At 42.1% G+C, this 27,619-nt stretch overlaps 1 protein-coding gene across 3 annotated transcripts in view; it reads right to left on the bottom strand.

The window, feature by feature from the left end:
• ptprt (protein tyrosine phosphatase receptor type T) overlaps nucleotides 1-27,619 on the bottom strand; it is a 413,934-nt gene that overhangs the window by 155,716 nt on the left and 230,599 nt on the right. For all 3 annotated transcript variants that reach the window (XM_029682684.2, XM_065001673.1, XM_065001674.1), the window contains exons 8-9: nucleotides 23,279-23,575; nucleotides 8,733-8,842 (exon numbers count right to left, since the gene is read on the bottom strand). In XM_029682684.2, the coding sequence (XP_029538544.2) occupies nucleotides 8,733-8,842; nucleotides 23,279-23,575 (407 nt within the window). The remainder of the gene's footprint in view (nucleotides 1-8,732; nucleotides 8,843-23,278; nucleotides 23,576-27,619) is intronic.

Raw genomic sequence — 27,619 nt, 5'->3', positions numbered from 1 at the left:
GAACCCGATGGTCACTGACAGAGCTACAGAGTACCTCTGTGGACATGGGAGAACCTTTCAGAAGGACAACCACCTCTGCAGCACTCCACCAATCAGGCCTTTATGGTGGAGTAGCCAGACAGAAACCACTCCTCAGTAAAGGCACATGACTGCCCGCTTGGAGATTGCCAAAAGGCACCTGAAGGACTCTCAGACCATGAGAAACAAGATTCTCTGGTCTGATGAAACCAAGATTTAACTGTTTGGCCTGAATACCAACTGTCACATCTGGAGAAAACCTGGCACCATGGTGGTGGGAGCATCATGCTGTGGGGATGTTTTTCAGCGGCAGGGACCGGGAGATTAGTCAGGATCGAGGGAGGGATGAATGGAACAAAGTACAAAGAGATCCTTGATGACAACCTGCTGGGGCGAAGGTTCACCTTCCAACAGGAAAACGGTCCTAAGCACACAGCCAAGACAACGCATGAGTGGCTTCGGGACAAGTCTCTGAAAGTCCTTGAGTGGCCCAGCCAGGGCTTGGACTTGAACCCGATCAAACATCTCTGGAAAGACCTGAAAATAGCTGTGCAGCAACGCTCCCCATCCAACCTGACAGAGCTTGAGAAGATATGCGGAGAAGAAAGGGAGAAACTCCCCAAATACAGGTGTGCCAAGCTTGTAGCATCATACCCAAGAAGACTCAAGGCTGTAATTGCAGCCAAAGGTGCTTCAACAAAGTACTGAGTAAAGGGTCTGAAGACTTATGTAAATGTCATATTTCCATGTTTTATTTTAAATACATTTTTTTTTTTAATTAAAAAATGTTTTTGCTTAGACATTATGGGTTATTATGTGGCGATTGATGAGGGGAAAAAAAGGATTTCATACATTTTAGAATAAGGCTGTAATGTAGTAACATTTGGAAAAAGTCAAGGGGTCTGAATACTTTCCGAATGCACTGTAGGCAAGCAATTGTTAAATGTACAGTACTGTTGTAAAATATGTACTCTATTCGAATCTCTATCCCTATAAGCACTCCTGATCCCCAGCTCAAACCTTGCACTTGCTGTCTTCACTCCAAACATATTCCCAGCCTCTAGCACAATCCCCTCCATCTCCATCCTCCGTGATTCTATGTCAATAGACACACAACTACTTGTGTACATGCTGTGATTCTTACAACAAAATACCACATTCCACCTAGATAAAATTGAATTGCGTCTGTTGTATCTCTATAAATGTATGTATCTCTATCCTGAAGGTGAGACACAAGGGACAGTTGCCACCTCTGCCACTTTACACGTCCCCACAGGCCCCGACGACAGGGAAAAGCAAACTGGGTTGGCTGCGAAGCTCACGAGAGAGAGCCAACCACTCAATTTAGCACATTGCTGACAGACAGATAGAAAATAAAATGTTTATCTTCGTGAGGCGCTAACTCGCCCCAATACATCAGGCCATTCACAACAGGTCCCAATTTAGCCCGGTGGCACTCTTCAGAGGTACCCTACTGCCATCAGAGGCTGTGGGAGTAATGTGTGCGTTTGTGTGGTCAAAGAGTTGGAAATAGTTGAGCTGAGCACAGCATCATCGCAGATCTGAGATTGGCAACTGCATGGGATAATGTGTTTGCAGTTTCTATTAAGGGTGTATTAAGCTATGAGAGAAATTGGAAGTTGTGTTGTCCTATTCATCTAAATGGAAAAAACAGGCTTCAAGCATTAAGAGCAAAATCTCATTCGCCACCTCTGAATACAGACGGTAGCTTTGGTCAATGATCGTCAAAGGTAGAAAAACAAGTTATATTCCCACAAACTACTTCTGTTTTCAACAAATATCATCAGGCACCCAAAAGACTGACGAGGAGTGGGAACATGTTCAACAAAACAGAGATCAACACAAAGCATTCAATTGCTGAAGTATTTTGCATGCAGACAATGCTTGGCGAAACGTAAGAGGGCACACTACAGAAAGAAAGCCACCTCAAACAGATTCTTCAGCACTGATTAATGCAAAGTCATTATGAGTCTTCCTTTTTTTCTGCGCAAGTCTTTCATATCTTCCCATTCTCTTTTTTGTCAGCAAAGGCAATTAATTTCAGAAAAGCCTTGATGACTCGATAGTACAAAGTTGCTTTGTGAAAAACTGAGTGAGAAGCCTGTGTGTGTGTGTGTGTGTGTGTGTGTGTAATCAAAAGGCAGAATCCTAATCCTGAACACATCCTCAACCTGGCGCCCGGTGGCGCTCATCTTAGGGGGCCCTGTTTATGTACTCATACAGTATATTAATGTGTGTGTGTGTGTGTGTCTGCATCTGCGTCTGTATGTGTATGTGTGATTCAGTGCTTGAACCTTGCCATTACACTTTGCTTGAACCCGCAGTCATGCCACTGCTGTTCTACCATTAGCGTAGCTTAGAAGTCAACCCAGGTCACAGGAACTGACGGTTGCTTACAATACATGTATCAGTCATGGCGCATGTATCTGTTTGACATGTCAGCTATCTGGTTTGCATGATGTGAAAAGGTCAAACGGTTGTTTGTAAACAGACATCAGCATTGCGCATGGTTCATCTGTTAAGTCAAGTCAACGAGAGCTAAGAAAACATGTAAAATGCAATTGCAGTGATTGCATTTTAACTTGTATGAATGATAGCATAGGTGTTAGCTCCCATTGATCCAGTGACTGGGTTATATGATCATACTACCTCTCTGACTGGAAGGCAGACTGTAGCGCACTGTAGCACAATGTTACAAAATAAATCCAAAGGAATACGAAAACCAGCATTTCTAATTGGATGAGTTAAGACGGCGAGCACCTCACTGTTTTACTCATTTTATGAGCGATCCTTCCCATTTCAAAAATAATAAAACACGACCCTGGTACTAGAATGGATTACAGACTGTGACCTTTGTGTGCCCACTGTACTTTGATTATTTCTAGTGAGCGGGGATCAGAGCTAGCCTAGCAGGATGGGGGCTAATACTACTGGGGATCAATATCTCGGCCTGCGTTCGATTAGTCAATTGGCAAAGGACTAACAAGGGCACGATCAGTGTCAGGTCCATAAGCCTCCCTGCAGTAGTCTTTATCATGGGTCAATATTAGAGGGCCGTGGGCTTACAGCCCAAGCAGGATTTCATTTATTTAAAATACTTCATTAACATATTTTAACATATTTAAGTTTACTGCGAAAGTATATTGCGTAAGTATTCACCCCCTTGGCATTTTTCCTATTTTGTTGCCTTACAACCTGTAATTAAAATCTATTTTGGGGGGTTGTATAATTTCATTTACACAACATGCCTACCACTTTGAAGATGCTAAATATTTTTTATTGTGAAACAAACAAGAAATAAGACAAAAAACTGAAAACTATAGCGTACATAACTATTCACCCGCCCACAGTCAATACTTTGTAGAGCCACCTTTTGCAGCAATTACATCTGCAAGTCTCTTGGGGTATGGATCCATAACCCTGGCACATCTAGCCACTGGGATTTTTGCCCATTCTTTAAGGCAAAACTGCTCCAGCTCCTTCAAGTTGGATGGGTTCCACCGGTGTACAGCAATCTTTAAGTCATACCACAGATTCTCAATTGGATTAAGGTCTGGGCTTTGACTAGGCCATTCCAAGACATTTAAATGTTTCCCCTTAATAATCCACTTGAGTGTTGCTTTAGCAGTATGCTTGGGGTCATTGTCCTGCTGCAAGGTAAACCTCCATCCCAGTCTCAAATCTCTGGGAGACAAACAGATTTCCCTCAAGAATTTCCCTGTATTTAGCACCATCCATCATTCCTTCAATTCTGACCAGTTTCCCAGTCCCTGTCGATGAAAAACATCCTCACAGCATGATGATACCACCACCATGCTTCATTGTGGGGATGTTGTTCTCGGGGTGATGAGAGGTGTTGGGTTTGTGACAGACATAGCGTTTTCCTTGATGGCCAAAAAGCTACATTTTAGTCTCATCTGACCAGAGTACCTTCTTCCATATGTTTGGGGAGTCTCCCACATGTCTTTTAGCAACACCAAATGTTTTTGCTTATTTTGTTCTTTAAGCAATGTTTTTTTTTCTGGACACTCTTCTGTAAAGCCCAACTCTGTGAAGTGTATGGTTTAAAGTGGTCCAAATGGGCAGATACTCCAATCTCCGCTGTGAAGCTTTGCAGCTCCTTCAGGGTTATCTTTGGTCTCTTTGTTGCCTCTCTGATTAATGCCCTACTTGCATGGTCAGTGAGTTTTGGTGGGCAGCCCTCTCTTGGCAGGTTTGTTGTGATGCCATATTCTTTCAATTTTTAAGAATGGATTTAATGGTGCTCCGTGGGATGTTCAAAGTTTCTGATATTTTTTTTATAACCCAACCCTGATCTGTACTTCTCCACAACTTTGTACCTGACCTGTTTGGAGAACTCTGTAGTCTTCATGGTGCCGTTTGCTTGGTGGTGCCCCTTGCTTAGTGGTGTTGTAGACTCTGGGGCCTTTCAGAACAGGTGTATATATACTGAGATCATGTGACAGATCATGTGACACTTAAATAAAGTCCACCTGTGTGCAATCTAATTATGTGACTTCTGAAGGTAATTTTGTTGCACCACATCTTATTTAGGGGCTTCATAGCAAAGGAGGTGAATACGTATGCACATACCACTTTTCCGTTTTTTTGTTTGTTTTTAAACAAATACTTTAAAAAAAAAATTCACTTCACCAATTTGGTCTATTTTGTGTATGTCCATTACATGAAATCCAAATAAAATTCCATTTAAATTACAGGTATGAATACTTTTGCAAGGCACTGTAAATATACTTAAGTATATAAACATTTTAAATGTATTTCATGTCAATCTTATTTGTATTTTATTAGTGTTTAAGTATATTAAATACATATAACATGATCTAAATTGGGAAATTTCTTGTAAATAAGTATATTCTTTGTATATTAGATAAAGAGCAAAATAAATATACTTTGAATACACCTGAAGTACATTATGTATATTTCTCATAAATTAGAAAAATACAAAAATGGTCATTTGAATTACAATTCCTGTATTTTCTTTGCAAAAAAAGTATATTTATAATGTGATTTAAGTATAATTTTACATGTACACTTCTAATCATTAACCACTGTAGCTAATATAATTTGCCATGTAAAGGTTACCTTCATTGACCAAGGAATCTTCTCAACCAATTTGAACAAGTTATTTACAGCAGTTGTTGCTGCTGTAAATAATGCTTTGGAGAACTGTGCACCAGTGGAATTTTACATTTTAGTGGTTCAGAATACGGTGGTAAATGTTTAATATGTAATGTGTAATTAAAAGTACAACATTATTCAGTTTGAAAATGAACATCAAACATTTTAAGAAGCTACATATGAGGAACAATATCCTATTATAAATCAAAACTTCAGCTGCAGAAAAGGATGCTGGGGAATATGCAAACTTTGCATATGCATTTTTTAAAGTTTACTTTAACTATATTGTGCACATTTAAATTAAATATACCTCTTTAAAAGTATATTTAAGTATATTTTCTTGCGATATGAAAAATTGTACTCTCAGGAAGCATGTTCCTCAGCTGTGCATGTTTCCTTATGCGGAATAAACAATCGTTATTATTGTCAACTTTTCCTGCACTCTTCTGAACAGGAATTCAGAAAGTACTTCAAAACTCATTATTGGTGAAGATACAGTGCCTTGCGAAAGTATTCATACCCCTTGGATTACTTCACATTTTATTGCTACAAAGTTGGATGACATTTTTTTTGTCAACAATCTACACAAAATATTATAATGGAATCTTTTTTTTCAGATTGATAGAAATGAAATAACTGAATACTTAAGCAACAACTATTTTTTAGTTAAGTATTCAGAGTCAATACATGCTAGAAACACCATTGGCAGCGATTGCAATGGTGAGTTTTCTTGTGTAAATCTAAGAGCATGACACACTTGGATTGTGCAATATTAGACGTTTATTCTTTTCAGAATTCTTCAAGCTCTGTCCAGATGATGGGGATCATGACAAGACAGCAATTTTCAAATCTTGCCATAGATTTTTAAACTGATTTATTAAACCAAAACTCTCTGCTTTGGCCACTCAGGAACATTCACTGTCTTGTTGGTAAGCAACTTCAGTGTAGATTTGGCATGTGTTGTCGGTTATAGTCCTGCTGAACAGTGACTTCCTCTCCCAGTGTCTGTTGTAAAGCAGACGGAAGAAGTTTTTCCTCTAGGTTTTTGCCTGTGCTTAGCTCCAACCGGTGTCTTTCTGAATGTCCTTGAGTGTCACCAGCCAGAGCCCGGACTTGAACCGAATCGAGCATCTCTGGAGAGACCTGAAAATAGCTGTGCAGCAACGCTCCCCATCCAACCTGACAGAGCTTGAGGGGATCTGCAGAGAAGAATGGGAGAACCTCCCCTAATACAGGTGTGCCAAGCTTGTAGCGTCGCACTCAAGAAGACTCGAGGCTGTAATTGCTGCCAAAGGTGTTTCAACAAAGTACTGAGAAAAGGGTCTGAATACTTATGTAAATGTGATATTTAAGTGTTATAAATTAGCAAACATTTCTAAAAAAAAAACGTTTTTGCTTTGTCATCACGGGGTATTGTGTGTAGATTGATGAGGGGATTTTTTTTTTTATCCATTGTAGAACAACATGTAGAAAAAGTAAAGTCTGAATACTTTCCGAATGCACTGTATACTGTTCTATCCTACGTATTCTACAGATATACTAAATATTGTATCCACATAATGTCCATAATGGCTATACATTCCATCACACACAAACACACTTACAGTGGGGAGAACAAGTATTTGATACACTGCCAATTTTGCAGGCTTTCCTACTTACAAAGCATGTAGAGGTCTGTCATTTTTTTTATCATAGGTACACTTCAACTGTGAGAGATGGAATCTAAAACAAAAATCCAAAAAAATCACATTGATGATTTTTAAGTAATTAATTTGCATTTGAACCCGTTTGTTGGTTCATATTAGATTGCTACAATTACAGGCCTTTATGAACAGTGTCACGTCTCTATGCATATTAGTGTGTTTACCATCACCAAAAGGTTTCAGCCCCCCACCACCCTCTGCCCACCTCGCCACATCCTCTCCCGCCTCCTTTATTTTCCCATTTGAGGATATTGTCCCTAATCTAATTTGCCCGTGGCCTAAAAGCGAGAGAAGAGTCCTTTGGATCCTCAGATCTCCCAGATGATTCCATCGGAGGCTTTTAATCCAATCAATAGTGGTAATTATAGGCAATTACACCAAATGGGAACGCATTGTACTGGACTTAATTTTTTTTTTTTATATTCGGACAATCCTGTTATGGACGAGACGGCAAAAGGATAATTTCATATTAATGATGCTGGCTCGGAAACAAAAGCTACTTGTAAATTGAAAGTCGGCCCAGATTCAGACACACAGAATAAAATGTAGAAGGAGCCTTTTGTCCGTCCCTCGCCCCTTCACTCACACAAACATGCATTTAATGGACCACCAAGGTCATTTGATTTGATTTTAACAAAGTTATACGATCTCATATAGAAAGAAATGTAACAGCAGATCAATACTTAATTAGTGTGGACTGTCCATAGACTGCAGAGTCTACTTCGAAATGAATGACAAGTCTACCTTTCTAAACAATGGTTCAAAAAGGACTCCACTCATCATAAGACTTTTATGGTGCCTTTTCTCTGCAGCTCCTTGACACCATAAAAAAACAGCCCCAGACCATTATTCCGCTTCCACCAAATTTTACAGTCGGCACTTTGCATTTGGGCAGATCGCGTTCTCCTGGCATCTACTGAACACAGATTTGTCTGTTGGGCTGCCAGATGGTGAAGTGTGAGTCATCACTCCCTAGAGGTTTCCACTTCACAATATCAGCACTAACAGTTGACCGGGGCAGCTCTAGCAGGATAGAAATTTGACGAACTAACATGTTGGAAAATTGGCATCCTATGATGGTGCCACATTGAAAGTCACTAAGTTCTTCAGTAAGGCCATTCTACTGCCAATGTCTGTCTATGAGGATTGCATGGCTGTGTGCTAGATTTTATACACCTGTCAGCAACGGGTGTGGCTGAAATAGCTGAATCCACTAATTTGAAGGGGTTTCCACATACTTTTGTGTATATAATGTATTTTAATGACTGCCAGATTAATAATAATAATTATTGATTGTATTTATTTAGCGCTTTTCCACCTAGGTGCTCAAACAGCTTTAAGTAAGGGGGGAACTCACCTCTACCACCATCAATGTATGGCACCCACTTGGGTGATGCACAGCAACCATTTTTGAGCCTGAAGACTCACCACACATCAGCTAGCATGGTGGAGAGGTGAGGAGTCAGGAAATTCATGTAATTTCCCATATGAAAGGCAACACCCTCGGCAGGGCAATGTTCCCTTTACTGCCCTGGGGCACTGGAATCTTCTTAGACCAAGAGTGCCCCCTTCTGACCTGCCAACACCACTTCCAGCAGCATCTGGTCTCCCATCCAAGGACCGACCAGGACCGATCCTGCTTAAAGTTAAGCTTCTTAATTTGTGAAAAAAATGTAATTGAGAGCTGGGAACTATGAGTAAGACAAAGTGTGAAATATGAGAAAAATAGGTTGTGTTGTGCAAGTTGAGGATATAATTCTGAGCATATTTCCCGTGTGCTGAGGAAGTGAGAAAATAACCCTGTTAGCAGCTGCCATGATGACCTGTGTTGGCTGTGTCGATGAGACTCACCTCGTAGAGCGTGATGACGCCATTGGTCTCGTTAGGTGCCTTCCACTGCATGAAGATCTTCTCCTCGTACGGTCCGGTCTGGATGGATTCCAAAGGAACAGAGCCAGGAACTGGAGGAAAGGAAAGACACACACAGGTGTGAGGGAATGTTAAAGCAAAGTATGAGAGCAAGTTTGAGCACTAAAAACACACACATACTGTATGTGCATGACATGCACACACCCACACGCACACCACTGTGATCACCCACTTGGTGCACAACACCATGGTCTGAGAACAATTTAACCATTCAACGATGTAGCGTAGTATCCAAGACGTTACAGCGCATTAACAACGGCACACTCCAATCATCCAAAGAGTGTCACACACACACCAAGCAAAATAATTATTTACAACACTACTCCAATTTCCAATTTCTCCAGCACTTGACAGACAGGCAGGCAGCCAAAGGCAAGAAAGCAGATGGAAGAAGGCCCAATCTAGCAGCATTCACTCCTTCAGAAAACAATTTACTGACCATGCGAACGTGTCAGTCATTTTCAGCACACTCCTCACACTTCATTGAGCGCGGTTTACGTTTTGCACACGTGTTGACACAGACACACACCGTGTACGTGCTGGACACAAACAGTATCGAGTGAGTTCTTTGAAAGTGGTAACTCATCTAAATGTTAAAGGAGGAAGAGCGCATAGGTGGCTTAACCCTAGGACTGGTGGAGCAAGCGGTTGAAGTCGATGGAAACCTCCTCAGGGATCAATCCTCACTCCCTTTGATTTGATATTCATTTATGGCAGTCTAATGAGTGATATACCTTCCAGCCTGGAGAAAATTCATGGTAATAGCCCTGTTAAAAGTCCATTTAGTCCAACTTCAAACACACGTTTGCATTAAACACTCCCACTCCACAATAAATCGTCAGGGCAGATAAGAAAAATGTGCTGGTCTGGAACGATACCGGCTTTAGCTACCTCAACAGGGCAGATGGCGGGATAGAGTGATGGTGAGCTAGAGGGATGGGAACTGGACTATTTGACACATTGCAAGCTTTAATGAGGATGTGTTATTCTAATGCAACTAAATACAGTGGGCTCCAAAAGTATTGGGACAGTGTCACATTTGTTGCTGTTTTGGCTCTGTACTCCAGCACTTTGGATGATACTATGAGGTTAAAGTGCAGATTAAAATAAAAAATGACAATCGAAATGTAATCTATATCATTTAAAAATGACTGCACTTTTTGTACATTTTAGGGGACCAAAAGTATTATGACAAATTCACTTACATTGAGTGTACAAACATTAGGAACAGCTTCCTAATATTGAGTTGCACAGCCTCAATTCATTGGGGCATGGACTCAAGATGCCAAAAGCGTTCCACAGGAATTCTGGCCCATGTTGACTCCAATGCTTCCCACAGTTGTGAAAAGTTGTCTGGATGTTCTTTCAGTGGTGGACCCTTCTTGATACATACAGAAAACTGTTGAGCGTGAAAAACCGTTGCAGTTCTTGGCAGACTCAAATCGGTGCACCTGGCATCTGCTGCTATACCCCGTTAAAAGACACTTAAATATTTTGTCTTGCCCATTCACCCTCAATGGCACACACACACATTCCCTGTCTCAAGACTTAAAAATCCTTCTTTAACCGGTCTCCTCCCCTTTAACTACACAGATTGAAGTGGTTTAACATGTGACATCAGTAAGGGATCATAGCTTTCACCTAGTCAGTCTATGTCATGGAAAGATGTGTATGTGTATTAAAGTAGTCAAAAGGTTAGTATTTGGTCCCATATCCCTAGCACGCATTGATTACACCAAGCTTGTAACTCTACAAACTTGTTAGATGCATTTGCTGTTTGCTTTGGTTGTGTTTTAGATTTGTTTTGTTCCCAATAGAAATGATTGGCATATAATGTATTGTGTCATTTTGGAGTCACTTTTATTGTAAATAAGAATATAATATGTTTGTAAAGGCCTCTACAATAATGTGGATGCTACCATGATAACGGATAGTCCTGAATGAACCGTCAATAATGATGAGTGAGAAAGTTACAGACGCACAAATATCACACCCCCAAGACATGCTTATCTCTCACCATCACAAAAACAGGGGATGCTATACTGTTGTTGGGTTTTTTTTGGGGGGGGTTGATATTCATGGGGTAGTAAGCCAAAACAAACTGTCACTGTCCCAATACTTTTGGAGCTCAGTGTAGTTTGTGTCCCATTTGGAAGAATTGGTTCAAGATGTAATTCAGAGATATTAGTCTTGTCATTCTCCGATGAAATTATGAAGTGACAGTGTCCACTTCATCATTTAAATGTGGAATATGATAATGGACCAAGATGAAAGCACACAATCCATACTCGTTACATGAGGGTTTTCATAAATAGGTGTTGTGTGCCGCCATACCTACATACATGCCATGCCCGTTCCATGATCTCGCCATCACGGTTGACAACTCCATTGTGTCCTCCTCCCAGAGCGCTAAGAACCTTGGCGTGATCCTGGACAACACCCTGTCGTTCTCAACTAACATCAAGGCAGTGGCCCGTTCTTGTAGGTTCATGCTCTACAACATCCGCAGAGTACGACCCTGCCTCACACAGGAAGCAGCGCAGGTCCTAATCCAGGCACTTGTCATCTCCCGTCTGGATTACTGCAACTCGCTGTTGGCTGGGCTCCCTGCCTGTGCCATTAAACCCCTACAACTCATCCAGAACGCCGCAGCCCGTCTGGTGTTCAACCTTCCCAAGTTCTCTCACGTCACCCCGCTCCTCCGCTCTCTCCACTGGCTTCCAGTTGAAGCTCGCATCCGCTACAAGACCATGGTGCTTGCCTACGGAGCTGTGAGGAGAACGGCACCTCAGTACCTCCAGGCTCTGATCAGGCCCTACACCCAAACAAGGGCACTGTGTTCATCCACCTCTGGCCTGCTCGCCTCCCTACCACTGAGGAAGTACAGTTCCCGCGCAGCCCAGTCAAAACTGTTCGCTGCTCTGGCCCCCCAATGGTGGAACAAACTCCCTCACGACGCCAGGACAGCGGAGTCAATCACCACCTTCCGGAGACACCTGAAACCCCACCTCTTTCAGGAATACCTAGGATAGGATAAAGTAATCCTTCTCACCCCCCTTAAAAGATTTAGATGCACTATTGTAAAGTGGCTGTTCCACTGGATGTCTTAAGGTGAACGCACCAATTTGTAAGTCGCTCTGGATAAGAGCGTCTGCTAAATGACTTAAATGTAAATGTAATACCTTGTGCACATATGCAGAGTTAAAACATTGAAATAATTTTGGGATTGGTGATTTTAAACAGGCCTTGATTAGCCTGCCTTGCCTGGTGAGAGCATATCAAATTACCTTAAAAATGAAACACTATTACATCTGCCTTACTGCATCTTATAAGTCCATCTGTGTGTGTGTGTGTCTGTGTGTCTGTGCTGGAGGCAGGAATAAAGGCTTCATCAAAGCGATATATGCCACTGTAACACATGCATCAAAACTCAATTTAACTTCCTGTCTACAGAGTGTCTGAGTGGCATGTTTCATTAAGCTGGTAGCGAGGATAACAAACGCATCGGCTGTTTGAAGCCTTAGTCTCCAGTCCATGTTAATTCCTGACATTATCTTTAATGGTGCTAGTAAGACTTTACGTAATTTAGTGAGTGGTATCAATAGGCTTAATTTAGACCTGAATCACTCGCGATAACTACCGTAACTGTCCAGGGAACATGGCAACCAAAGTCTGAAGAGCTGCTGGTGTAGCAGCTAGCCTAGCTGCAAGTTAGCTATGAAGCTAGCGAGGTTTCCTTGAAAGCTTGAACACAGCCTGCAAAGCAGTTAGCCCTTGTGGCTGGGAAGGCGGATCGTTCCTGGCTTGTGGCGGTTTAAATACCTGCTGTTTGTTGCTGTTTCCATCTGTCCTGCGACCTGCCCTGTCTGGAAATAGGTGGAATACCAGCATTAGACTAAGTTGCTACCATGTCATCCAAGGCTAAAGCCAGTGGGAGTAAAGGAGAGGACAGTGTTTATCACAGGTGAATGATCTTTCAAATGAACAAAAAAGGATTGTAGAGGTAGTTGTTTCAACAACCGGAAAATAGCTTCAAGAGCTTTGGACTCAATTATACCGATGGACTCAACTAACATGAGAATGAACGATCTGACCAGATAGGTCCAGGACCTTAAAGACAGTTAGCAGTTCTCCCAGGGAGAAGTGATGTCCTGAAAAACTCTTGCAGCATGATGATAACAAACTGTAAGCACACGCGAGATGATATCAGCACTGTCTTTCAATCATTATTACAGATTATCTAAAGGGACAATTGAGGAGGAAGACCATCGTTGTGGATGGCATACCAGTCTTCACAGGAGAACTGGGCAGAGTCTGAGGAGAAAGAAAAATGATCTCTGAGAAGCTGCCGATGGATCACCAGTGATCCAGTTCCTAAGGTTTAAGGACAAAATGGCTGTTGCTGAGCGAACTAAGAACTTGAGGAACCAATATTTTCCTTATCAAGGACTACTTGGATGCTGTTCGCACGACGTGCAAAGAACTTATCCCAGCCATGAAAGCTGCCAGAGAGCGTGGGGACATTGCTTCAATCTGCTACGACAGGCTCATTGTCTACCCTCCCCCTCAAAAGATTGGGAGGAGTGAGACAGCCTAGCTTCCGGGTCAGTAGCTTAAGCCCCATATCACACATACACATAGACACCAGCCTGATTGACTGACTGACTCTATTAGGCAAACAATGTTCTTGTCATGTGTGTTAAATATATATATATATATACACACACACTGCTCAAAAAAATAAAGGGAACACTTAAACAACACAATGTAACTCCAAGTCAATCACACTTCTGTGAAATCAAACTGTCCACTTAGGAAGCAACACTGATTGACAATACATTTCACATTCTGTTGTACAAATGGAATAGACAACAGGTGGAAATTATAGGCAATTAGCAAGACACCCCCAATAAAGGAATGGTTCTGCAGGTGGTAACCACAGACCACTTCTCAGTTCCTATGCTTCCTGGATGATGTTTTGGTCACTTTTGAATGCTGGCGGTGCTTTCACTCTAGTGGTAGCATGAAACGGAGTCTACAACCCACACAAGTGGCTCAGGTAGTGCAGCTCATCCAGGATGGCAGATCAATGCGAGCTGTGGCAAGAAGGTTTGCTGTGTCTGTCAGCGTAATGTCCAGAGCATGGAGGCGCTACCAGGAGACAGGCCAGTACATCAGGAGATGTGGAGGAGGCCGTAGGAGGGCAACAACCCTGCAGCAGGACCGCTACCTCCGCCTTTGTGCAAGGAGAAGCAGGAGGAGCACTGCCAGAGCCATGCAAAATGACCTCCAGCAGGCCACAAACGTGCATGTGTTGGCTCAAACGGTCAGAAACAGACTCCATGAGGGTGGTATGAGGGCCCGACGTCCACAGGTGGGGGTTGTGCTTACAGCCCAACACCGTGCAGGACGTTTGGCATTTGCCAGAGAACACCAAGATTGGCAAATTCGCCACTGGCGCCCTGTGCTCTTCACAGATGAAAGCAGGTTCACACTGAGCATGTGACAGACGTGACAGAGTCTGGAGACGCCGTGGAGAACGTTTTGCTGCCTGCAACATCCTCCAGCATGACCGGTTTGGAGGTGGGTCAGTCATGGTGTGGGGTGGCATTTCTTTGGGGGGCCACACAGCCCTCCATGTGCTCGCCAGAGGTAGCCTGACTGCCATTAGGTACCGAGATGAGATCCTCAGACCCCTTGTGAGACCATATACTGGTGCGGTTGGCCCTGGGTTCCTCCTAATGCAAGACAATGCTAGACCTCATGTGGCTGGAGTGTGTCAACAGTTCCTGCAAGAGGAAGGCATTGATGCTATGGACTGGCCCGCCCGTTCCCCAGACCTGAATCCAATTGAGCACATCATGTCTCGCTCCATCCACCAACGCCACGTTTCACCACAGACTGTCCAGGAGTTGGCGGATGCTTTAGTCCAAGAGGAGATCCCTCAGGAGACCATCCGCCACCTCATCAGGAGCATGCCCAGGCGTTGTAGGGAGGTCATACAGGCCGTGGAGGCCACACACACTACTGAGCCTCATTTTGACATGTTTTAAGGACATTACATCAAAGTTGGATCAGCCTGTACTGTGGTTTTCCACTTTAATTTTGAGTGTCACTCCAAATCCAGACCTCCATGGGTTGATACATTTGATTTCCATTGATAATTTTTGTGATTTTGTTGTCAGCACATTCAACTAAAAAAGCATTTAATGAGAATATTTCATTCATTCAGATCTAGGATGTGTTATTTTAGTGTTCCTTTTATTTTTTTGAGCAGTTTATATACACACACATACACACAATACCGGTCAAACGTTTTAGAACATCTACTCATTCAAGGGTTTGTCTTTATTTTTACTATTTTCTACATTGAAATAATAATAGTGAAGACATAAAAACTATGAAATAAGACATATGGAATCACGTTTTAACCAAAAATTGTTATATCAAAAAATATATATTTGAGATTCTTCAAATAGCCACCCTTTATCTTGATGATAGCTTTGCACACGCTTGGCATTCTCTCAACCAGCTTCACCTGGAATGCTTTTCCAACAGTCGTGAAGGAGTTTCCACATATCCTGAGCACTTGTTGGCTGCTTTTCCTTCACCCTGCGGTCCAACACATCCAAAAGTATCTCAATTTGGGTTGAGGTCGGCTGAATGTGAAGGCCAGGTCATCTGATGCAGCACTCCATCACTCTCCTTCTTGGTCAAATAGCCCTTACACAGCCTGGAGGTGTGTAGGGTCATTGTCTGGTTGAAAAACAAATGATAGTCCCACTAAGCACAAACCAGATGGGATGACGTATCGCTGCAGAATGCTGTGGTAGCATGTGTGTTTTGAATTCTAAATTAATCACAGACAGTGTCACCAGAAAAGCACCATCACACCGCCTGCTCCATTCTTCACAGTGGGAACCACACATGTGGATATCATCCGTTCACCTACTCTGCGTCTGACAAACACACAGCGGTTGGAAACAAAATGCGAGGGGCTGATGATGAACCCAGGTGTAGAAAATGGACCAGACGAGGAATTAATGATTTGGAATGAACATAAAAACATAAGGATAATAGCGATACTGGAAAAACAACAAACACTAGGACTAGTAAACACACTCTGGGACAAACACACAGGGAACCAAAACCAAGCTACTGCAAAGGGAAACAGAAAATACACCTCTCTTAAAGGGAAATCATAATTAGTAATAGGACACACCTGTCATTGCAGCAGAGATATCTCTGGGTCTTCCTTTCCTATGATGGTCTTCATGAGAGACAGTTTCATCATAGCGCTTGATGGTTTTTGCGACTGCACTTGAAGTAACTTTCAAAGTTCTTGAAATTCTCCGAATTCACTGACCTTCATGTCTTAAAGTAATGATGGACTGTTTATTTGAGCTGTTCCTGCCATAATATGGACTTGGTCTTATACCAAATAGGGCTATCTTCTGTATACCACACCGACCTTGTCACACCACAGCTGACTGGCACAAACGCATTAAGAAAGAAATTCCACTAATTCACTTTTAACAAGGCACACCTGTTAATTGAAATGCATTTCAGGTGACTACGTCATGATGCTGATTGAGAGAATGCCAAGAGTGTGCAAAGCTGTCATCAAGTCACAGGATGGCTACTTTGAAGAATCTCAAATATAAACTATATTTTGATTTTTGTAACACTTTTTTGGCTACTACAAGATTCCATATGTGTTATTTCATAGTTTTCATGTCTTCACTATTATTCTATAGTGTAGAAAATAGTACAAATAAACAAAAACCCTTGAATGAGTAGGTGTGTCCAAACTTTAGACTGGTGTATATACACACGTTAGTGCCTTAGACCGCGCTCCCGTTTTCCCTTGAAACGATATAACTGATCGAGATTAGATTCTTTTTGTTTTTACACATTGCTTATTTTTTTCCATCAACAGACTTGTTCAATTGTGTTGAATGGGATAAGTATGATAAGTATGCTAAACTTTAGGAAATAACATATTACATACTTTTTGTATGCTTTTAATTTTCCATTTTATTGGGCATTAACACCTGAATAAATTAATCCTTGATGGATCTTGTGTATGTTTCCGACCCTAAAGGGAAGAATCTCTATTTAAAGTTGGCATACAAACATACCCTTAACTGAAAAACAATGTTTTGCTAAAGCGGAGAAGCAATGATGTAACACAGCAAATGGGAGCTTGAGATTAAAAGGAGATGAGCATTTTTTGGTGTTTTGTTCAAGGGCTTGTTTTTCACATTATGGTCAAGAAACGTATGTTGTAAACAAAATTACTCATTTTGTGCTTAAATTGGAAGTGTGTAATCAATATTTTCAGATTCATTTGTTGATGTATTTGACCTTGGTCGCCTATTGTTTACACTGTTTAACATTCAGCTACCGATAGAACAATAAACAATAAATAGCATTTCAATTTACTATGTCCATTGTAGAAAGTTCACAAATAGAAATCAACCTATTTGAAAAGATTTGACAGATTTTTTTTTTAAAGATAGCGCATGCCAAGAAAAACAACAAAAAGCAGTATTGTGTTTTTCATGCTGTGCTCCATAAAAGCTGTCTCTCTAAAGTCAGATAAATCTCCAGTAAAAGGATTATTCAATCCTCACTATTTTAAATCTCCTCAGGGACCTCACTGATTTTCTAATAATAGATGATTTAACCATCCAGGGTGCGCTCAAGACAAAACACATGCCAAATGAGAAATTGAGAACAATCCTCCCGCTCCTGTTTTTTTTAAAAAGAATTAGAGCTAACAAAGAATTCCGACATGTCGAGAAACTTTTCTTGACAGTATCAGTGTTACGGTAAAAACGTCTCTTTGGTGGAATAAACATGGTTATTTGTGTTGGGTGGGGGTTTGGAGGCTGAATGGGGATGACAAATATCTTTGGGCCAAGTACATCCAATGCTTCATCGACCATATGACGCTAAGCCCTGGCATCATTGCTTTCCAATCTGATTACGAATGGCAGGATCAGTGGACAACAAGTGGATATGGACACGGACAAACACCCACACCCCGCCACCAACCCCCCATGCAACAAAGGTCTAAAGGTCTAACCTGGTGAAGCAGCCTTACTGGCCAAACAAAGAGGTGGATGCTTATGATCCTTACACTGTCCATGAACAAAGGGTTAACATGGCAGTCCATGAAATTAAGAGTAAATGTAATATTACAAAATGTGCTAGAAAGTACTGTGTTGCGTGAGTAATACTATATTGCTCTAAGACTAGGATCAACAATATATGTATTGATCATTGTTGACAAAAAACTATAAAAGTACATTGGCATTACAGTAAAATACACTGAGAAGGTGTACACGTGTGACCTAAAGAAAATAGAAAAATGTATCGGGTGACTTAAATCTAACCACTAAACTCCCAAATCTAATCTTCTTCTGGTAAACTGGGAGCTTAAATTAATGGGATTCAGTGTCATTTCTACCTTAATTAGAACCTCCATTGTGGCTGTAAAAATACTTCCATTTCAACAGCGAGGGTAAAAAGGAACATTTAAAATTCAAAGCATATTCGCGAGATGACGCATACTGCTTTAAAGCAAAAGTCATTACCATAGAAGTGCAATTAGCACTGCTGAGAACAGTCAATGTGCACTAATTACAAAATTACAACCCAGAGATTACAGATTGTTCATGAAAAAACTATTTACACATTTTCTGAGACGTTGCTACTCTCAACTAGTTTGAGACCTCGTGGGAGGTTTGGGCTGTGTTAAATGAAAAGATAACCACAGTCTTTATGGAATGAGGATATCATAGTGCAGGGATAATGGCAAGGTCTCCACATTTTTATGTTATACGTTACATCCAATAACACAAATACAATGTTTTCATTTGTGCTTATTCATTTCCACTGTAGTCATATTGTGTTTTGAACACTTTGATAACAGGCTGTAATCAGCATTCATTATACCGTTATTAGAAGTGAAGCCAATCATTATTGTGGTTTTAATGATCAAATCAAAATCAAATCGTATTTGTCACAAGCGCCGAATACAACAGGTGTAGACCTTACAGTGAAATGCTTACTTAAAACTGCATTGTTGGTTAAGGGCTTGAAAGAAAAATACCTAAAAAAAAAAAGAAATAAAATGAACAAATAAGGAAAGAGCAGCAGCAAAATAACAATTCAGAGGATATATACAGGGGGTACAGGTACAGAGTCAATGTGTGGGGGCACCGGTTAGTCGAGGTAATATGTACGTGTAGGTAGAGTTATTAAAGTGACTATGCATAGATAATAACAGATAGTTAGCAGCAGCGTAAAAGTGGGGGGGCAATGCAAATAGTCTGGGTAGCCACTTGATTAGCTGTTCAGGAGTCTTATGGCTTGGGGGTAGAAGCTGATTAGAAGCCTCTTTGACCTAGACTTGGCGCTCCAGTACCACTGGCCGTGCTGTAGCAGAGAGAACAGTCTATGACTAGGGTGGCTGGAATTGTTTACCATTTTTAGGGTCTTCCTCTGACACCGCCTTGTATAGAGGTCATGGGTGGCAGGAAGCTTAGCTCCAGTGATGTACTGGGCCGTATGCCCTACCCTCTGTAGTGCCTTGCGGTTCGAGGCCAAGCATTTGCCATACCAGGCAGTGATGCAACCACTCAGGATGCTCACGATGGTGCAGCTGTTGAACCTTTTGAGGATCTGAGGACGCATGACAAATATTTTCAGTCCCCTGAGGGGGAATAGGTTTTGTCGTGCCCTCGTCATGACCGTCTTGGTGTGCTTGCACCATGTTAGCTTGTTGGTGTGGAACTTGAACTTGATGCTCTCAGCCTGATCCACCACAGCCCTGTCGATGAGAATGGGGGCGTGCTCAGTCCTCATTTTTCTGTAGGCCACAATCATCTCCTTTGTCTTGATCACATTGAGGTTGTTGTCTTTGCACCACACGGTCAGGTCTCCGACCTCATCCCTATAGGTTGTCTCATCATTGTCAGGGATGCCTGGCCATGCAGTCATGAGTGAACAGGGAGTACAGGAGGAGACTGAGCACGCACCCCTGAGGGGCCCCCGTGTTGAGGATCAGCGTGGCGGATGTGTTGTTGCCTACCCTTACCACCTGGGGGGCGGCCCGTCAGGAAGTCCAGGATCCAGTTGCAGAGGGAGGTGTTTAGTCCCAGAGTCCTTAGCTTAGTGATGAGCTTTGAGGGCACTCATGGTGTTGAACACTGAGCTGTAGTCAATGAATAGCATTCTCACATAGGTGTTCCTTTTGTCCAGGTGTGAAAGGGTAGTGTGGAGTGCAATAGAGATTGCATCATCTGTGGATCTGTTGGGCCGGTATGCAAATTGGAGTGGATCTAGGGTTTCTGGGAAAATGGTGTTGATGTGAGCACTTCATGGCAACAGACGTGAGTGCTACGGGTCGGTAGTCATTTAGGCAGGTTACCTTAGTGTTCTTGGGCACAGGGACTATGGTGGTCTGCTTGAATCATGTTGTTATTACAAACTTAGACAGGGAGAGGTTGAAAATGTCAGTGAAGACACTTGCCAGTTGGTCAGCGCATGCTCGGAGTACACGTCTGTTGACCTGAATGTTGACCTGTCTAACATTGACTGCGGAGAGCGTGATCACACAGTTGTTCGGAACAGCTGATGCTCTCATGCATGTTCCAGTGTTACTTACCTTGAAGTGAGCATAGAAGTCATTTAGCTCGTCCAGTAGGCTTGTGACACTGGGCAACTCTCGGCTGTGCTTCCCTTTGTAGTCTGTAATAGTTTGCAAGACTTGCCACATCCGACGAGCTTCGGAGCCGGTGTAGTACGATTCAATCTTAGTCCTGTATTGACAATTTGCCTGTTTGATGGTTCATCGGAGGGCACAACGGGATTTCTTATAAGCTTCCGAGTCCCATTCCTTGAAAACGGCAGCACTACCCATTAGCTCAGTGCTGATGTTGCCTGTAATCCATGGCTTCTGGTATGTACGTACAGTCACTGTGGGGACGATGTCATCGATGCACTTATTGATGAAGCCAGCGACTGATGTCCTCAATGCCATCAGAAGAATCCCGGAACATATTCCACTCTGTGCTAGCAACACAGTCCTGAAGCTTAGCATCTGCTTCACCTGACCACTTTTGTATTGACTGAGTCACTGGTGCTTCCTGCTTGGATTTTGCTTGTATGCAGGCATCAGGAGGATAGAATTATGGTCAGATTTGGCAAATGGAGGGCGAGGGAGAGCTTTGTGCATGTGAGTCTCTGTGTGTGGATTAAAGGAGGTCTAGAGTTTTTTTCCCTCTGGTTGCACATTTAACATGCTGGTAGAAATGAGGTAAAACAGATTTAACTTCTTTGGGCTAGGGGTTGTAATTTGACATCTGGATAAAAAGCATGCCCAAAGTAAACTGCCTGTTACTCAGGCCCGGAAGATAGGATATGCATATAATTGGTAGATTTGGATAGAAAACACTCTAAAGTTTCTAAAACTGTTAATATAATGTCTGTGAGTATAACAGAACTGATATGGCAGGCAAAAACCCTAGGACCCCCCAAATGTCAGCCTATCACGGTTTCCAATGGCTGTCATGTTTATTATGAGGCAAAAACCTCTCAGATTGCAGTTCTTAGGTTTTCCACTAGATGTCATCAGTCTTTAGAAAGAGTTTCAGGCTTGTTTTTGGAAAAATTTGCTCGAATTTGTAGTTTTTCTAAGTGGCTCCCATTTTGGTTGTAGTGTTTCCATGCGCGTAGATGGCTTTCTTTGTTGTTTATCTCCGGTAAAGACAATGACGATTCTCCGTCTTAAATTTGATAGTTTATTTACATATTAGGGTACCTGAGGTTTGATTATAAACATTGTTTGACTTGTTTGGAGAAGTTTATTGGTAATGTTTGGGATTCATTTTGTATGTATTTTGAAGGAGGGAAAAAGGTTGATTATTGAATGAAGCGCGCCAGATAAACTTAGTTTTTGGGGATATAAAGAAGGACATTATCGAACAAAAGGACCATTTGTGATGTAGCTGGGACCTTTTGGAGTGACAACAGAAGATCTTCAAAAGGTAAGGCATTTATTATATCGATATTTCTGACTTTCGTGGCGCACCTGCCTGGTTGAAAAATGTTTTATCATGCGGGGCTCTGTCCTCAGATAATCGCACAGTGTGCTTTCACCGTAAAGCCTTTTTAAAATCTGACACAGCGCCTGGATTAACAAGTTGTTAAGCTTTATTTTGATGTATGACACTTGTATTTTCGGAATGTTAAATAGTTCCATTTCTGTCATTTGAATTTTGCGCTCCGCAATTTCACAGGATGTTGTAGAGGTGGGTCACTAGCGGAACGCCTGCGCCAGAAAGGTCAAGTTTCCTTGCACTAAAGTTCCCGGGCACTAGGAGAGCCGCCTCTGGATGAGCATTTTCCTGTTTGCTTACAGCTCATTGAGTGCGGTCTTAGTGCCAGCATCGGTTTGTGGTGGTAAATAAACTACTACGAAGAATATAGATGAAAACTCTCTAGCTAAGTAGATAGTGAGGTCTACAGCTTATCATGAGATACTCTACCTCAGGTGAGCAAAACCTAGAGACTTCCTTAGATATTGCGCACCAGCTGTTTACAAATATACATAGACCGCCACCCCTTTTCTTACCAGAGGCTGCTGTTCAATCCTGCCGTTAGAGTGTATAACCTGCCAGCTGTATGTTATTCATGTCGTCGTTCAACCGGTGAAACATAAGATATTACAGTTTTCTTATGTCCCATTGTGGGATATACGTGTAGTTTGTCCACTTTATTATCAAGCGATTGTACGTTGGCCAATAGTACAGATGGCAAAGGCAGATTAGCCACTCGTTGCTGGATCCTCACAAGGCACCCGATCTCCTTCCGCAAAACCTTTCTCCTGTGAATGACGGGGATGAGGCCCTGTTCAGGTGTCAGGAGTAAATCCCTCTCGTCCGACACATTAATTAGTGGATCAATTAAGGTCTTACAATGTTTCTATCAACTTGCAGTTCTATCAAGCTAGTGCCTTTACGGCAAAGCATTGTCTGTTTGAATACATGTATGAAGCAACAACAATAATGTCAACTATCTGTAGCTATCAATGAGTCTATTCCAAGAAGTAAGCTATCGTGATCTATTTTTAAAGGCAAGATTTTGGTATAAAGACACAATAGTATGCATAGAAATATCTCTCTCTCATTGACAAATGTGTATTTTTTTGTGTCATATTTTTGGCATGTGCAGAGATGGAATTTAGGCACCGTCCCCAGCCGGGCTAGTAGAAAGAAATTTATCCAAAACCATGCGATACTTCAAAAGACAACATTTTACTATCTTTGGGCTAGTATCCCTATGTGTACAGAGAGCAGGTCTACAGTTAAACCCCTTGTGTGTATTTGAACTAGGAACAGGACAAGACAGTGGAACCAAGACAAAACCACTAAAGGAACAAATACTCTGACACACACCATCCTCCTCTGTCTGCTTGACGATCTCCTCGCTCTCCTTGCTTCCCTCTGGGTTGGCGAGGACCAGGCGAAGGCGTACAGTGACGAAGGGCCTCAGGCCCCGCAAGGTGAAGTGGGATGATGTCTGGATCAATTCCTCGGCGGCAAACTCCTGCTGGTTGAACACATACTGGTACTGCACTGTCAGGTTGTAGCTGTGGCAGCGCGTCACGGCGTAGCCAAATGTCTCCCACTGCAGGGTGAGCTGGCGGGCCCGAATGTCCACCACATTGACATTCTGAGGCCCGTGGACTGGGTCTGAAGGAGAAAGAGAGGAACAGGGGTTAGACTTTGTAAACATATCCTCATATCCAACCATTGGCAAATTAAGAGGCACTGACTGCCTCACTGCTTAGGGATCCCATAATTGATTGCACAGGATGAGCCGATGTTGGATGGCATTGAGTCACATGAGGAAAAAAAAACCTGAACTCCTATTGATGTACCTTGTTTAGCACAGTAGTTGTTTAGCACTTTGATCAAGTCTGCCTCTTTGATAAATCTCCACTAACCCCCCCCCATGGATGTCCGGTGGGCTATCACAGCAGTATCATCCACTTGTTGCGAGTATCATGGTTAAGTTGATATACCATGCATGAGTGAATGAAAAACAGATTGCTCAAACAAAGCTCTTTAGCCTCAAGGTCATTCTATTTCCCCTAGGTTAGCTAATAACATCTAAATCATTCAAGATGGTGTGAGACAAAACCGCCCTTCCATTTTTGTTCTGTTTGGGTGCATCTGGGTGGGACTTGAAATTTAAACGGTTTTGTCTGATTTTACAAGATGAAAAGCCTGTAGTGTAATCTGGATAAACCAAAGCTAAGTGCACAAACAACTGGCATTTGGCTGCAGAGCTCTTGAACCGTTTGAACTGGTTGTTAAGAAGCCCCTCGAATCTTATCGATGGCATCATCCAGAAAAGCATTTATGTAATTCCTGAATACTTTATTGTTTGGAGATACAGTACAAGGTTTTGATGACGTCTACTTTATGATATGAGTGATGTTATAATATGAGTCTGGGAAAAGGAGACCAGCAAGCTCCATGTATTGCAGTTGTGGTAAACTACACAGTGATCAATATAAATACCGGTAAATCTACTTTTTCATCCATCACATACTACTATTCTCCACAGAACACAAAACACAGTAACTTGACAACTTTGTGTAATACAGACTTATTATGCATGCTTAGATCAAGGCCTCACAGTAGTGGAACTGATTGAGAATAATGCTGAACAACAAAAGCCCAAATCCCCAGATCTGAATGGGCCCGATTAGGGCTAATCTACGGCTAATCAGGGTTCATTCGGAAATCAGCTCTAAGAAGATTGCTAATTTCAGTCTAGAAAATCCAATAGGTCAGCAGACAAAAAAATAGTGACATCTGTGAAGCCTGAGTTAAAACTTTGCTTTTGCCGTTAAGTCAATGAAGGCATCTCCTGAGTTTACATTTACATTTACATTTAAGTCATTTAGCAGACGCTCTTATCCAGAGCGACTTACAAATTGGTGCATTCACCTTATGACATCCAGTGGAGCAGCCACTTTACAATAGTGCATCTAAATCTTTTAAGGGGGGGGGGGTGAGAAGGATTACTTTGCCCTTGATCTTGACAAATAATGACTCAGTGTTGTCGTTGTTATTTATACCCTTTCTTCCCCTCTTCCTCCTCCAGCTATCTACCCCAAATGAAACAGAGGGAAGGGGGAGTGAAGGAGGGAGGGAGTAAGGGATGGAGGGATAGTAGGGGGCTAGCATTGACTCAAGTCTCATTAATCTGGGTACATGGTGGTCGGCAGTGTTTGGCACACACTGAGAAAGGGCAACTGAGAGGATTGCTATGCCATGGGTGTGCTGATTCTGTGCTGAAACACGGATACAGTGGTGGGACGTTGTCCATCTTTGTTCGAGAGACTGAGAGATTGTGATGCCTTCTAGCTAAGTCGAACTGAGGGTACAGTCAGGATGAGGTCGAATGGTGTTTAAGTGTGTAGGACAGGTCAAAGCGGAAGGCCGATGGAATCCGATGTTTTCATGTCGTTTCAGTGAGAGGTATTAACAGGGGTAGCTATCTTGGTGCAATGGAATAACACACAAGTTCACTAGGTTTTCTCATGGAGCATGGGACCTGGATTTGTTTGAGTTCCTTTGAGTCATTTTACAGACTAGACTACAGTACATGTTCTTAACAACTCAATATATCTCTGTAGTCTACACTTTCATCAAACCAAACATTGAATTGTGTGGGTCTATCCATGAGTGCACAGAGCATGCAAGAAAAATCCAGCCCCACTTATATAAGGAATCACAAATGAGTTGTCCGACCTTTAGTACAATAGCCCTGCACTTCCACCCCATGGCAAAAAGCATCCTGTTCACATCCTGTGACATTATAAACCCCCATCATTTGAAGTTTGCTATCTCAGTTCAATGAGGGATTCTGGAGTGCAACTCAAACACACACACACACACAAATATATACACACACGCACACCCCGGGTGGTTTGTGAGGGCTGGAGAGGCAGAAAACTTCCTGACTGCTAAAGTGCCGGTGTTGACTGGTATGTCCATTTTCCTGTCCACAGGTCACCCTTTAAAGCAGAGAACAATTAGGGAGGAAGTGTGGTGGAGCGGAACCGAGTACAACTGTTACCTTAATTACCTGGGCTCTGCCCGTGTGGCTCCACGCCACTCTCTCACTGCTCCAACAGGCTCCTTTTACAGCAATGCCAATATATATATATTAATTTGCCTGAACCTGAGGTTTAAATTGCATTCATGTCTGAGGCATGTATCTGTGTTGAGCTAAGATGATGTAAAATCGTGATTGAGACGAATCAAAAGTGCAGTTTTATTGAGATTCCAAGATAATAAAGTATTATAGGGGCAATCTGCAGTTCAAACAACAGCAACGGCTAGAGAAATGTAACCACCCTAAAGTGAATACATGGAGCTATGGATGCAAGAACTGACCATCCATGAGATCATAATGATACAGTGTTTGTCTACAATCACATTGTTTACACACAATTGAGTAAAACAAGCTTATATTTTGGGTTCTGATGAGGTCTGACAGCTGAACTTAGCTAATGAGGCATTTATAAGTTATATGTGTTAATAATCAATGGCTATACGTCCTTCATTGGAAGTTAAAAACTATGTAGCAATCGCAGATTTCCCCTTTAAAAAGGTGAGGGCTACTGTATATATTATTACAGTTCTTTGCATCCCTCTTATACTATATACTGGCAAAATGTGGTCTCACATTGTTCTCAAGGCTGGATTCCTGTTAAGCATGGCTAAAGTGCACCGCTCTATTCAGTCGCTGCTCAATAGTCCTCAACCGCTCTCCACTTTCACCCACTCGCCAAAAGCCCCTTGCCGTTTTATCAGAGCCTTTACAGCATGCAGGCTCAGGGCCCATTCAATTCCTTCCCAAGTGTGCGGCCTCACCTCCATTTGGTAGATGAGAGGCGTGGAAACAGGGATAGGGGCATTCAGCCAACTGAAACAAGCGGAAGAGTATGATAATACACTGACAAAAATATAAACGCAACATGTAACAATTTCAAAGATTTTACTTTGAGTTACAGTTCATATAAGGAAATCGGTCCATTTAAATAAATTCATTCGGCCCTAATCTATGAATTTCTAATGACTGGGAATACAGATACTTTAAAAAATATAGGCGCGTGGAACAGAAACCAGTCAGTATCGGGCGTGACAACCATTGTCTCATGCAGTGGAACACATCTCCTAGAGCTGATCAAGCTGTTGATTGTGGTGTCACGTTCTGACCTTTATTTCCTTTGTTTTGTATTTATTTAGTATGGTCAGGGCGTGAGTTGGGGTGGGCAGTCTATGTTTGTTTTTCTATGATTTGGGGATTTCTATGTTTCGGCCTAGTATGGTTCTCAATCAGAGGCAGGTGTCATTAGTTGTCTCTGATTGAGAATCATACTTAGGTAGCCTGGGTTTCACTGTTTGTTTGTGGGTGATTGTCTATGTTAGTTGCTTGTGTCAGCACAGTTCTCATTATAGCTTCACGTTCGTTATTCGTTTTGTATAGTTTGTGTTCAGTGCTTTCTTTAATTAAAAACTTCATCATGAACACATACCACCCTGCATTTTGGTCCGTTCCTTACGACGATCGTGACATGTGGCTTGTTTTCCCACTCCTCTTCAATGGCTGTGCAACGTTTGTTGGATATTGGCGGGAACTGGAACATGCTGTTGTGCACGTTGATCCAGAGCATCCCAAACAATTTTCGAAAAAACAATGGGAGGTGGCTTATG

The sequence above is a fragment of the Oncorhynchus nerka genome, linkage group LG15 (genome assembly GCF_034236695.1).
Source record: "Oncorhynchus nerka isolate Pitt River linkage group LG15, Oner_Uvic_2.0, whole genome shotgun sequence".
Lineage (NCBI taxonomy): Eukaryota > Metazoa > Chordata > Actinopteri > Salmoniformes > Salmonidae > Oncorhynchus > Oncorhynchus nerka.
The sequence above is the reverse complement of the archived record's forward strand: the minus strand, read 5'-3'. Positions and strand labels throughout refer to the sequence as shown.